The 14,200-nt window shown below is 39.6% G+C and overlaps 1 protein-coding gene across 1 annotated transcript; it reads right to left on the reverse strand.

The window, feature by feature from the left end:
- Positions 1 to 695: 695 nt before the first annotated feature.
- LOC144662077 (vacuolar protein sorting-associated protein 37A-like) lies at positions 696 to 13,722 on the reverse strand. The gene is made up of 15 exons (XM_078522814.1): positions 13,521 to 13,722; positions 12,276 to 12,350; positions 11,121 to 11,202; positions 10,924 to 10,956; positions 9,718 to 9,818; positions 9,215 to 9,413; positions 8,472 to 8,566; positions 7,854 to 7,923; positions 7,079 to 7,136; positions 6,647 to 6,705; positions 5,324 to 5,392; positions 4,932 to 5,000; positions 3,944 to 3,968; positions 3,589 to 3,638; positions 696 to 2,775 (listed from the first exon to the last, which is right to left on the reverse strand). The coding sequence occupies exons 1-15, from the start codon at positions 13,628 to 13,630 to the stop codon at positions 2,716 to 2,718; spliced, it is 1,155 nt and encodes a 384-aa protein (XP_078378940.1). The 5' UTR covers positions 13,631 to 13,722; the 3' UTR covers positions 696 to 2,715.
- Positions 13,723 to 14,200: the final 478 nt, after the last annotated feature.

Genomic DNA, 14,200 nt, shown 5'->3' on the forward strand with positions numbered 1-14,200 from the left:
TAATCATATCTTTTAAAAAACTTCAAAATGCACCTTTTTTTCTAAGCCTTTGTTCCTTTAAAATATTTTTGCGATGTACATGCAATTTCTGCTCGCAATTTTAAACAGTCTGAGTTGAAGGTGAAAAAATAAATGATTTGATTACCAATTGCTAGCAAGAATTATCGTCATATACATGTATGTTAGAATCGAAAGTTATACTAGCCAATCTGCTGGGCATCACCGTGGCGGATTTGCCTCAAATTCGAAACTATAAAATAATAATTACCCTATACTAAACAAAGCATTGAATGATGTTTTCGCCCATGGCAGATGTACAAGGATCTTCTGACCTTTTTTGGACATCCTGACAGTTATTGTTTCGAGGAATGTTGAACAAATTCTGAGAAGGTGCGGTGTTAATAATAAGATAACAATTGATAATTTCGATGTGTAAATCACGCGGGAAAACGTCAACCTCGTCCCCAGGGCCTTCTCGGCGACGAGTTTTCAAAATGGCCCTGGGGACGAGGTTGGAAAAACGTGTGCGAAGCGAGTCGCGACTCGTTTGAGTTTTACTTCTGATTGGTCGAGAAAGTGGCCGAGCATCTTTTTAACCAATCATTAAGCGTAGTAAAGCAAAACCAAATCTAATGAGAAAACCGCTGTTATTTTTGATAGGAAACTAAACAACAGCGTAGTCAGAAAAAGTTCGAGAAGTTATTTTATTCCATAAAAAAGCAAATTCATTCTTAAGGAATTGACAATTGTCAAATGTCTATTTTGTAATAGTTAAATAATTTCGAGCTTATTCAACGTACATTTATTTACTCCGAGTAAAGACTCGAAATCAAAAGATAGCAGGCCACAAAGAAGCTAGGGCAAGCATGCAAGCTTGTCCCTTTTAGATGGCGGAGCCTGTGCACGACAGACAAGTGACTCTGGGGACAAATGATTTGATTGACCGCATTGTTAACAAAGAGAGTATAAAGCCAATCAAATCAACCGTTTCAAACTCCAGTATAACAAAGAGAGTTTAAAACGACTCATTTGATTGACTGTTCCTTTTGTTAAAATTCAGCCAATCAAATCATGTTTCCCCAGAGCCACTTGTTTTTCGTGCACAGGCTTCGCCGGCTAAGATGGACAAGAGGCTCTGGGGACGAGAATGGCTAACCGACGGGAACGCTCCTTTTCATTTTGCATTCCTTTCTCCAGTGCCTCGCAAATGTGACACTGTTGAACTGAAGTAACGCAACGAGCCGATTTCCCAAAATGAAATAGTCAAAAAAATCAAATGATTTCCGTCCCAATTTTTTTTAAATCTGAACCATTCTTGTTCGTTTAGGGTTTATTACTAAAATTATATCTATTTGTTTATTACCTTGCTATACTGTCTACAACTTTTTAAAGTTTCCTTTCATTTAAGGGGTAATTTTCTACGTCGCAGAGAATGAAGAATGCTTCGCTTTTATTTTCTTAACCGACACGGTTCTCGTTTAGGCAGCATATTGTTCTGCTAGTATGTTATTTTACATTTTCATCTTATTTTTACCATCGCGTGCGACCAGATTTTTATGGGTGGCTGATTGGCATAAATTCCGTTACTGTTATAGTGCTTCAACTGAATCAAGTGTCACATCATTTAAAAATATGCATAAATCGCTAGCTTTTTTTAAATGAGAGTATTCACAATATAATTGGTACCATATTATGGCGAACTATTTAAATAAAATTCTATTTACTTTCCTGGCTTACAAGTAGTTCCACATTGTAAGCTGAAAAACGACGTATTCTCTAAATTTAACCCATTGACTGCTAAACCGGCCTAAACCGGCCGTAAAGGATCCGGGCATTTGTCCCGCTTGTGACGTCATCACCTTTCACCCAGAAAGGCGACATCTATGCTCAAATTGTGAAGCAGGCCAAGACCTTTCCAAAGATACCTAAACCAGCGTGATTAGATTGATGGAGCTTGAAATGTGCACCAAAACGCTTCAAATTTTAGTGAAAAACTCAGAGGAAAATTTCCCCTTTCCACCCTTTGCTTGTCCATGGTAAGTAGTTCTTGCCTCGTTTGTGCTTTCGCGGAAATTCTTCTACTAGAAAGAAGCCTGGAAGAAGGCCAAACACTGCAGCAAAAAGAAAGGAAGAAAAGAAAAAGGAAGAGCGAAAAAAAAAAATATAAAAAACGAAAAGCCTAAAGTGGTAGGATGTCCAAAGTTTGATTTGTGCGCATGCACGAACTAAAAAGTTGTTAAACGTGGTTCTGGTGAAAAACAAGCATGCATTTTGCGTTTCAAGGGCCGTTTTGAGTGATTTGGAACTATTTTAGCTCATAATAGACCTTAAAAGGTCAAAAACACCTTAAAAATGCGTTTTTTCGGAAAATCTCCAGGAGTCAATGGGTTAAAGCAAGCTCTATAAAATTTGGATAACATAACATTTTACATAACATTACATTTGTCAACTTTCATATTGTGTGAAAGCTCACTCTGCGTAATCACATCGTGTCTTCTTAGAATCACAATGTCAATAGCATATCACATATTTGTGTCTGGCTTTAACAAGCCGCAATGTTCAAGCGTCACGTGATGAACCAAACACTCACGTGCCCATTCGACACGGTGAAGACCAACAGAGCAGGTCGATCGTGCCTTCACGAGGACATCTGGAATTAACTTGTGCCAGATATTTCCTTGGTGGGCTGACAATAACTGTCGTTATATCTCCTCATCAATATCTTGTGTGAAGATTTCGTATTTTCTCTTCTTTCGCTCTTCTACTATGGCACAACTGAAAAGAAGAATAAGAAAAATTTAGTGGTGCGCGAGAAATTAAAAGGACAAGGGGCGCGCAATTTATCAGCGCTTGTTTAAAATTTTTTGGCGGGAATAGCAACTGACTGACTAGTCCAGTCCCTAAACTCTCTCTTCCGCGCGCCTTTTATAGGGGCTGAAGGCGCGCGTCTGGGTTTAACCCCTATAAAGGGCGCGTGGAAGAGAGAGTTCAGGGACTGGACTACTGACTGACTCGTCCTTAGTTCGCTTACTGTAAAGTAGATTAGAGGGCGACTGGAACGAGTGAGAAAGAGGGCTATACTCTTCATTCTCGTCCCCAGAGCCGCTTGTCCATCTTAGCCTGCAGAGCCTGGGGCACGACAAAAGTGGCTTTGGTTACACATGATTTGATTGGCTATATTTTTAACAAAGAGAATTTAAATCCAGCCAATCTAATCAACCGTAGAAAAATCCCTTACTACAAAGGGATTTTACAGCAAGGCGCTCAAAAGTGTGACCACCTTTAATTAATTCACATTCTTTCGTGCAACTACCATCCAATCAGAAGCCAAGGACAGGTTCTAGTTGACTTCTGATTGGATTAAATCTGCACTGAAGAATGTGAATAAATTAAAAGTGGTCACACTTTTGGGCGCCTTGCTGTAAATCTGTGTATTTGATTTGCCAGATTTGCCAATCAAATCATATGTCCCCAGAGCCACTTGTTTCTCGTGCCCCAGGCTCAGCAGGCTAAGATGGTCAAGCGGCTCTGGGGAGGATAATGATTACTCTTTTGCAGTCAAAGGGTACAAAAACAATGAGTTCTTACCTTTCTTTTCTCTAAAAACTTCTGAATAAATTCTTCTGGTGTTAAGTTTTCTGTAAAGGATATAAAAAGGTTGAAAATAATAAATAAAGGCGATTTGTAAACGTACTTTTACAGGGTTTTAGGATTTAATTAAAGAAAGTTGCTGCCCTTGTGCAATGTAAGAGAGCAATAAAAGAAGTTGAAAGCAACTCCCATTTTTAAGGAGCTGCATGAATTTTAGCCGGCAATTCACAGAATACCTGCCTGAGCTCTGGCGGGTAAACAAATTTGCCTTCATAAAACAAGCTAACAGCCAAATAAACACACGTCATTTCAATGTGAAGTGACTTTCCAAAAGGTAAACTCTTGTACTCACTTGAGAGAAACTCATCTGCGATGGCCTTCAAAAAGAAAAAAAGAAAAAACATTAGGATCACAAAAAAATATAAATTGTCTTTACTGAGAGCTGTACATCTTTCATGAATGTCAGTACAGAGAAACTGCTGCAATATGTCCGGCTAGTCGATTATTCTCTTCATTTTCACCACAATGCGTTAATACAGTTAAAGAAGTTATATATTGATCATTTAATTATTCAAAATAAAATCACTGAAACATCCTTTTCGTGTTGCCGTTTATTTCGGCAACCTCGCAAAGAGGAAAATATTAAATATACATTTATTGTATTGAGTGGGCTCGACACACGATCTTAGCAAAGAGGTAAAGACGGAACCACTGCCTAAACGAGGATCTACAGTGTACGTGGGAGGTGGGGATCCCGGGGGGGGCACTCCCCTATATGGCCTATACGGGGACGTGCCGCTGGATAGGGTATGGTTTTTGACTCCTCCGGTCCTGAACAGGGTATATAATTTCAAGCTCCTCTGTCCTAAACAGGGCCTGAAGCTGTCCTAGACAGGGTATGGCTGCAAGACTGTCGTCCATGTATTTACATTGTTTTCGCTTTCGCTTCAATAAAAAGCATTATTTTATTTGGCCGGATAGGCGTTTTTGCATTTCAATGCTTCAAACATCGCGTATGGGACGCAATCACCATAAAGCGTAAATGATTGTTGATGTTGTCCTTTGTCCTAAATAGGGTCTTAGACTAGGGGGTGTTGTCCTACACAGGGTAGGCATTTTAAGTTTTTATTGTCCTAAACAGGGTCAGGGTTTCAAACCTCCAGCGGCACCCCTATACCTAAACTTAGGTCAAGTACCCCCCCCCCCCCCGGGGTGGGGATTTCGTGTGGAGCTAAAGGAAGACCTTTTGGGGGAGGGGTCGCTTGTGCCTGAACATTTCTTTCATTATGTTTTCATTTTACCGATTTTCATTAAAAACCTTTGTGTAGTTATTTACTTACATCTGATTCTTCTTCAGCTTGAGTAGCTGCTATTTCCATATGCGTTTGAATCGCGGCTATGGATAGTACCTGTGGAGTTGGAAATGTGCAAAGCATGCGAGTTTAACCTTTGAACAAAGAAACGATGTTTTCAAGAACACGTGCATCATTCTGTTTTACTAGTGTGTTATAGGACACAGAAACATAGTCAACTCCTCGTAGAAATGCTGGATAAGTTATCCATTCGCACTGTCAGTAAAAAGCAAACAAGCATACAAACAAACAAGTGTAGGACACATTGAGAATCAATGTTGTGCAGTGTCTTTCGTTTCTTTAATCTGTCACAATAAGGCCATTCTTCCCAGTATGTTGACAAACCAACTACAAATTGACTGTTTATACAAAATCATCACCTCTGTCAGCTCCCTTTGTTTCTGACTGCTATTTGCAAATTGCCGTTTCAGCTCAGATACACGCTCACACTGCAAAAAGCACAATAAACACAGAGCAATTCTTAGAAATTTATTATGTTGACAACTGTCCTTATGTCTTTCGAAGGTGATTTTTTTTTTTTGCTGAGAGTTACGATTGGTATAAGAAACTAACAGAAAGTGCTCTTATTCGATAATTTTCGAAAGTACACGTTCATGTTATCATAACGAAGATACTCCTTCCTTCAGCCAATGACAGTTAACACGAAACACCTGTACATACTAGTAATACGTGACTCGCAGGGCCTCGCGAAGCTCTGGGTTGGGGAGGGAGGGGGGTGTTATAAATAAGGAGTGATAACCGGTTTTAACCGGTGATTTGTTATTGTTGCCTAGTAACGGACATGGCCGCGACACCCTCGTTCCCAGGGTCTACTCCGCTTTCAAAATGGCGGCTCTTTCTGGTTCGTAAAGAGGTATAAAGCGTTGGGAAGCGCAGGCTATTTTCAAAATCATCGACAAATTATTGGATATTCGCATTTTGGACATTTATTTCAGGGCATTAAAAAAAAGAAGAACGAACGGCAGGAGGATTCGAACACTCCGCCCGCGCGCCCCTGATGGCCATGAAAGGTTTATAGCCTGAATAGGCGTTGAGGGAGTATTATGTGGAAATCAGTGTTATTGTAATCCGAAGAGAAAAACGATAAAAATGAAAGGCTCAGGATTCGAACCTACAAAACAAAAAGAAAAAAGAAAAAAAAAAAAAAAAACCTTAGCGGGGTTCGAACCCCCGCCCTCAGTCCCGAAGATCTGATTTGAAGTTCGACGCCTTACCATTAGGCCACCAGCGCGCGGCCGTGTGACGTCATTTCCGCCAGACACCAAGCTCACAAATATATATGACCGTAAACTCCACACGAGATTTCATCCCGCCTGAGCCCTTTGAGGGACAAAATTATACACCCCGCTACGCTCGGCCTTCGGCCTCGCTTCGCGAGGAATAAGTACGCATTGCGGACCGATTTAAATTCTTAACAGTTAACTTTGGAGGAAAGCCTGCGTAGCAGGCGCCGTATAGCGGCCCTCTCGCGATCGCGTACTCTTTTAACGCGCTAAAAACTTCACAGACGCCTGCTACGCAGGCTATTTGGAGGATTAAAACATTTTTCTTTATAATGCATGGATCGTCTTTGCTTTTATTACAACCTGTCATAAAGATTTAAATTGGAATGACGTTTCCAACATCTACGTACTTGAGTTTATGCTTTAATAGCTAAAGAAGCAGACTAAAATACTCCTTACCTTTTTTAAAAGTTCATCTTTACTGCCCTCTAATTTGGATTGAAGGGACAAATTAAACCCTGTAGGAAATATAACTCAGTTAATGCAAAGCAAAATATTACGGAATGCCATTCTACTCAGACAACTAAGGTTAAGAAGTTGAGTCAGGCCAAGTGTTCCAAGCCTCCAGATCTTCTTTAATATTTCTGTAGCATTAAGTGAACAGGAGTATTTCTACTCTTCCCTGGATGGGAGGCTAGTCGATTGCAGGGTCACCAGATCAAAATGCATTGGTAGCCATTTATACACCTGGGTGGAGAGAGGCACTGTGGTAGTAAAGAGTCTTGCCAAGGAACACATCACTAACAATGACCCTGGCCAGTGCTCAAACCCAGACATCTCAGAAGTGTAATTATATAATTTGATATGGACAAAAGAAATATACTGTCTTACTAGCTATTTCTTCATTTTTCTTCATTAATTCTTCTTTATCAACTTCTAACTGTTTAACCTGCAAGAAAAAAATTCAAACATCTTTAGAATGAAGAGTACATGTTCATTTGGGCCAAAGTAGCCTGCATAGCTGGCAGTTTCGTTGAGACTAACACACGCACAATGAAAAAGGATGAAGCCGCAATAAGTCTAGGGAGGAGAAAGCGAACTAAAGTGTTTTAAACTAGGGGTATTGGTAGAGCCAAGTGGTTAGAGCGCCGGACATGAAATCTGGAGTTCCCAGGTTCAAGTCTTGTCTGACCACTATCTGGATTTTGTTCTCGGTCGTCCCGAGTTCAAATCCTCGGTCATGCTTGTAAATAGCCAACTGGTCTGCCTTCAGCCAGTTGGGATTTTTATCCATGTTATGTTCATTTAATATATTATATTTGTTCAGTATTTGTTTCATATACACGGCCCCACAAGCTTCTAGCTTTAAACACAAACCGTGTATAAATAAAGTTGCTTTTACCTTTTTTTTTTTTACTACCCTATTATACTGGATACAATGTCATCACAGGTTATCCCAGCATTTTGTCAGCTAACCTGGCTAGCAGTTTACCAGTACTGTTCTACCTGCATGTATACTCCTGCCCTGGGTGAAGAGAGGCACTGTTGGGGTTTTACTGTCTTGCCCAAGAACACAACAATCCTGGCTAGTGATTGAACCCAGAACAGTCAATCCAGAGTCAAACACCCAAACTATTAAATTTAATGCAATGAACTGTTTACTTACTGATTCTAGTTTTGTTAAAAATGTGTCCATAACTTCAGGTCTATCACTAAGATCCTTCAGCTCCTCTAGACTGGAAATTGAAATGAGCATAAATAAGCATCATCAGTGTACATAATAATAGCTATGTACAAATGTAGGGAGAGGGATTGATGATGGGGACTTGATTGAAAGGGAACAGCGGGGTAAAAGAGATGTGAGAAAGACAGGTACAATGAGGAATTTTTTCTAAAAAATGACTGTTTTCCCCTCCCCTTTTAAAAATAAGGCACTGCACTTCTAAAGGTGGCCCCATCCTTGTCTTTGAGCGACATCAGAAGCTGCTACTCATGTTTTGACCCCCTGAAATGCCTTGTGGGCAGCAACAGAACCTTGTTGCTACATGTACTTCTTGTCCTAATACCACAAACTCTCATGGATATTAACCTTCATGACATTTCCCAGGTGTGGCCCTTCTTACCTCCCAATTCAGAATTGCATAACATGGTAGAAAAGATGGTTTGTTTGCATCAATTATTTACAAAGTTTTCAGGTTTTTTTCCAGAACTAATAAATTATATTAGATAAATTTCTGCCGCATTGCTCATCATGTAGTGCACGCAGCAAATGTAGGGGCCTTACCTCAAACTGTCGAGTTCTGGAAATGAACTTGTTACTTTAGCAGGTTGGGAGGGCCTGGGTGGAACAGGTGGTCTTGATGGAGTAGTCTTCGTGATCTAACAGAAATCGCATGAACTAGTCTATTACATAGTCTTCTTCCCAGCCGTTGTTTGGGTCATCACGTAATGCCTCTCCCTACTAATGGCTGCTTAAACCCGAACCACATTCCTTTCCACGATTTAGCCAATCAAAACTTGGCTCTTATAATTCTGAGCAATTCTGCCATGCAGATGCCAGTATGTCATCTTTTGAATTTGACGTACACCAGACATCGAAATAAAACAAGGACTTATTTTTTTTAAACACGGCTCATGTGAAACGTTATGTCCATAAAAATAATTCCAAGTGCTCCAGGAACATAAGCTCAAAATTTGAAGCAATACTGACAACAGCTTTTCAGCAAATAGCAACTGTCACTTTTTTGCCAGTAGGTGTCAAAGCTACTGGGGTCAAAGCAAAAGGAAAGGAATGTGGCTCGGGTTAAAGCAACCATTAGTGGGGAGAAGCTTTGTATGATGACCTAAATAACAGCTGCAAAGGAGACTACCTATTACAGAAAATAAATGTTTGCTTCATTTTAATTTTCTACTATTTTTCTGCCATGTGTACCATGTGTGAATCTCTTGCTAGTTAGCTCACAAAACAAATAGAAGACTTTGTCTGAATCAAAAACCACTGGTCTAAATGGCCACATTCAAACATACCTGAGAGTTGCCTGACAAGTGCGGCATAGCTCCAGCGCTTGTAACAGCAAGCGGTGAGTACTGGCTTATTGGCGCATTAAGTGACGAATAGGAGGGTGTACTGGATGGTGCTGTAGATTGTGGAGCATACTGAAAACTGGGAAAACCAGAAAAACTGTATTGTGATAAGGGTTGATATCCACTTGAACTGGCTGGGAATCTGTGAAAATAAATCAAGGATAATAAATTTGGTTAACCCAGGTGACAGTACAGTAATTTCCAGTCACACTTGTTCACTGATAAACCTACTTCCACTGTTATACAAGTCATGTTGTAGTTCAATTTCATCCTTGGTTCAAAATTTTATTTCCCTTTGTTTCAAACTCATTATCATACATTACTGTACTGAAAATTTAAAAGTTAAACCAAAGGTAAAATTGAACCACAACATACAGTATAAGTCGTATTATGTAATAAAATGATTTTTACCAGGTAATGACTCAGATTGTAGTCACCGTACTTACTGTGGTTGAGATGTCATTTGACCAAGAAACTGAGGGGGGTGGTCAGAGAATTCTTTAACAACTTCTGTGACGACTCTACCCAGGTTGGAGTGCATGTAAAACTAAACATCAAGCAAATCAGACAAACAATTACTGAGGTAATAACAAATCATTGTATTCATTGACAACCCAGTGCCCCATAACCATTTTGCCAATCCTTAATCCTTGTGACATTAGTACTCATAATAATCTCTGGATGCTGTCTTTCAGTACTTAACATAATTAATTATTAGAGATAATAATGTAAAAGTTCAAATGTGGCCTTAAGCTACTTTAGAAATCCATACACTAAAACTCCTAGCTTTTGCTGTGATCCACGGCATTATCAGTGATTGAAAAATATTCAGCGGAATATACAATTTTTTTTTATTCTTTATTCTTGCCATATCTACTTGCCCATGCATAATGCTATTAGGATTGGAAATGGTAAAGGTAGGTAAAGTCTGTGTCCGAGCCAAGTGGCGCATACAGCCGGAGCTTATCCCGGTTTCCGTAGCATTGAGCGACTAGGAGTATTGCTATTTCCACCTGGAAGGGATGCTAGTCCATCGCAGGGTTACCCCCCAGCAGTAAATTCGCCGGTACCCATTTATACACCTGGGTGGAGAGAGGCACTGTGAAAGTAAAGTGTCTAGCCCAAGAACACAACTCAGCGCCCCGGCCAGGCCTCGAACCCGGGCCGTTCGACTCGGAGTCGAGCACGCTAACCATTAGGCCACCGCGCCTCCACCCAGGATTGGAAATAAGATGCTATTAAATTTCTTTTGGCAATTAACTATACAGTGGAATCCCGATTTCTCAACCCTTCTTTTGAAACAAACCAAAAGTATTTTTCCTTGGATGTACTTCAGTCAGGCCAACACAGTGACTGTAATTTTACTGATTTCTCAAACAAGAGAAATTGGAATTGCACAGTACAGTCAACTCTCGCCTTGCGGACACCCCGCTATTGCGGACACTCGCTATTACGGACAAAATCCAGATCCCCGGCGAAAGAGGTTTGACTGGAAATGACTCCCTCTATTACGGACTCTCGCTATAGCGGGCACTTAACGACGCCCCGAGCATGTCCGCTATAAGGAGAGTTGACTGTATGTAGCAAATGACAACCCAACTAAATTAATGCATTCTTATTTAAAAAAATAGACACAACAAATATGTTCTTACACTATTTATGCCAGGGCATCCCACAACCACCATCTAAGAAATGGAAAAAAATGTGAATACATGTACTGTTAATAATAATTATCACCCTTCACCTATCCTCCTTGTGCATCGTGGTACATAGGGCCTTCAATAATAATTATCAACTGAACCTATTTCTCAGTTGATCAAAGCTGAGTCTGTAAAAAAAGATTCCTTACTTGATCATTAACCCATGGATGAAGCAAGGGTGGTGACACTTTGACGATAGGTCTCTCATTAGGAAATTGAGGTGGTAGAGTTCTGTAGTGATAAAGTGAAGAAGCAAAAGTCAAAATTTAATAAAACCACATCTCCTTACAGATGTGCATTTATTTATTTTCAAATAAACTTTTGATCATAATTATGTGTACTCAGATCAGTTATTTACTAGACTTTTACATGAGGCTACAGTATAACTATATGTAAAGACTGTCACAATAATTTACATCAATTATGACATATGCTTGCATTTTTTAACCCTTATTTTGTAAAAGAAATGTATTTTATTAACAAAATAGACAATGGCACACTTTTTGTTTGTGCGTCGTCAGTGATGTAAATAGTCATAAGGAAGTTAATCCCTTGCCTACCAGAGCCAAACACACAAAGCAACCAGCGGCCATATTGAATTTTTAATGAGATTCTAAATTTAGCTAAGCATTGGCATCTTTTCAGATAAAATATTAAAGTACACCTAGATTAAGCATTAAAAATGAATCCCTCTTCTTTTCCGCATTCTCCTACTGTACTATTGACGCGTACAGCTCCCTGGCGAACTCCTTGACCATGTGCATTTGGAGGTTCAATTTCTTCAATCGATCGAGGCTTTTTCTTCGCCACCTTCTTCTTCTTTTTCTTCAGACTCTTCAGAATCACTTGGCTTAAATTCGCTGTGACTTAAATCGCTTACATCAGAGTTGCGATCGGCAAAATTTTCAGCAATAGCTTCATTCATGTCCATTCTGCCTTCACGCACACGAGCCACCATTTTGTAAATTGTCCGAGCAAAAAGCAATTTTAATGGGTCCACGGTTTTTTAAAAGTAGTGCCAGACCTTTCTTAACAACCGGGGATGATTTCAAGGCATCACGAACAACCAGGCTTTCAGTGATGTCCTTTGGTTGAGGACGTATATATACGTCCTCGGTCGTTGCGTGACAACAGAGAGGACGTATACATACGTCCTTGGTAGGCAAGGGATTAAAGAGAATTTGAAAGTGTAAACATTTGCCTGTGCCAAGAGTTTACACTTTCCAATGAATTTTTTTATTTCTCTTAAAAGACTTTTTGAAATGATAACTAGGTAATAATAGAAAAGAAAGCTGGTTTCATACATGTTCAGAAAAACAGTTGAATTTCCCACATTGAAAGTGACTCTGTATTCCACATCTCGTTGTACTTCTGTGATACTGCAGACAAATTGAACAACTATGATTGTGAAACAATGGCCCACTTAGGAGTTAGCAACAAAATGCTAAAAAGAATAGAGGGTAGGAGAGAGGGAGGAATGGGTGGAGGAATGAGGGATAGATGAAGGGAGGGAGTGAAGGGAAGTAGAAAGGGAGGGAGAGGAGACAGGAAGGGAAGAAGGGATATGGATGGAGGAAGATTGATAGAAAGGAAGGGAGGGTGACATGGAGGAAAGGGAGGGAGAAAAGGAGAAAAATCCAGAGAGAGTGAGGGAAGGAAGGAGGGAGGGAAGGAGGGGGAGGAATAGATGGAGGGAGAGGAGGGATGTGGGAAGTTAGGGAGGAACGTGTAAAAATTATAAAATGTTTTACCTGACTTGTAGAAAGAGGACGATCTATGATTTTGTAAAAATATGGCTTTGCAAAGTGGAAAATGTTCGTCAGTTTTTGTTAATTTAATTGACTATTACTATTACTATCACTATTACTATTAATTTAGTAGGTTACAAGATGTGTTACAGTTATTAACATCACTTTCCAGCTTGGGATTTGAAAAGTATGTATTAAAAAACATGGATCTCTTTCATACTAGGAAGTTAAGACTCTGATTTTTAAAAGAGAATCACATCATGTGAACGTTGCCTGTTTTTTTTTTCTTGTTATGTAGGGAGTAAAGAGGTTCGAGAAGAGAACGACATGCATTCACGTTAACTGGCCAGGCAAGAAGTTCATCGGAATGTGTTTGCAGTGGGGAATTGAATGGAGGTAGGAACATTCCTTGTCATGGCAGTATAGGTTAAATAAGATGTCTTTAATGTTAGAAAGTGAAATTGCATCATGTTGCCTAATCTAGCTGCTTTATCGCACATTTTGCCTCTATATAAGTGCGTCTTGTCTGTTTAATGACCTATAATTAGATCAAAAGAAGACTGAAATTTCCTCTGCCGGGTATTGGGTAATAGCCGGATTCGCTTGCTTGATCTAAATCCAATTTTGGGGGAATTTAGGTCTTAAAAAGATCCACTAAGGGCATAACAAAATTTTGCTGTGATCTTATCGGTTCGGCATGGTTTACTGTGCAGATGAAAGGGGTTTTGGTTCTGGAATTTATGTGCAATCGAAAGGGAAAAATCAGAAAAATAAAATGAAGGAAGAAATTAAAGGACTTACTTGTGAAACGTCCGCAATGATTCAATTTGCTTTAGTCTTTGCTGCTGCAGAGCTGTTGTAGGTGGTAGCTGAGATTTCGGAGTCTTTGATGATCCAAATAACCAACTCATACTTCGTAAATTGCCAGAGATCGAGGAAGAAATGTTTACTAATAAGTCATCGAAGCGGCCATTTGGTCCGCCATTTTGAACTAATTATAAGCATGATGGAATGGTGGAAGCCGCTGACTACTCGTGGGTCGACTACACGAATCAGCCGCCATTTTGAAAATCATCGCGGAGAAGAGCCTGGAAACGAGCGAAATTAAAAGTCTCGGAAAAAAATTAAAAGAATTATCTCTAATGCGCGTAGAAAAAAAAAATAGATAAATGTATGAAACGTTTTTTTTTTTTTTTTTATTCTAACAGGCAAAACAGCATTTTTTTTTTTCAATCATCATTTTACGTTTGACCGGAGTCGCGGGACAATTTACTTCTGGCGCTGATTTTATCAGCAGACAAAAATGGGGATTTTATCTCCAATATTTGCATACACGACATATAGCAAGTAATTTTGATTGTAATCCTTTGTTAATGAAACCATGATAACTTTGTGTCGGCTGAAAGCTAATAACAAAATGAAAAGTTACATTTGACGCTGATCTGCCGGAAAGTCGAAATTGGTCAACAGAAAATGCCATT

Source organism: Oculina patagonica, chromosome 8, assembly GCF_052425735.1.
Source record: "Oculina patagonica isolate OP01 chromosome 8, crgOcupat, whole genome shotgun sequence".
NCBI lineage: Eukaryota > Metazoa > Cnidaria > Anthozoa > Scleractinia > Oculinidae > Oculina > Oculina patagonica.

Bases quoted from the DNA above. Each gene is read 5' to 3' on its own strand.
- LOC144662077 (XM_078522814.1), bottom strand. From the start codon at position 13,630: ATGAGTTGGTTATTTGGATCATCAAAGACTCCGAAATCTCAGCTACCA. The intron at 5,001-5,323 runs GTGATGATTTTG...CCAACTCCACAG, and splicing joins AACAAAGGGAGCTGACAGAG to GTACTATCCATAGCCGCGAT. The intron at 2,776-3,588 runs GTAAGAACTCAT...TCTTCTTTTCAG, and splicing joins AGTTTTTAGAGAAAAGAAAG to TTGTGCCATAGTAGAAGAGC.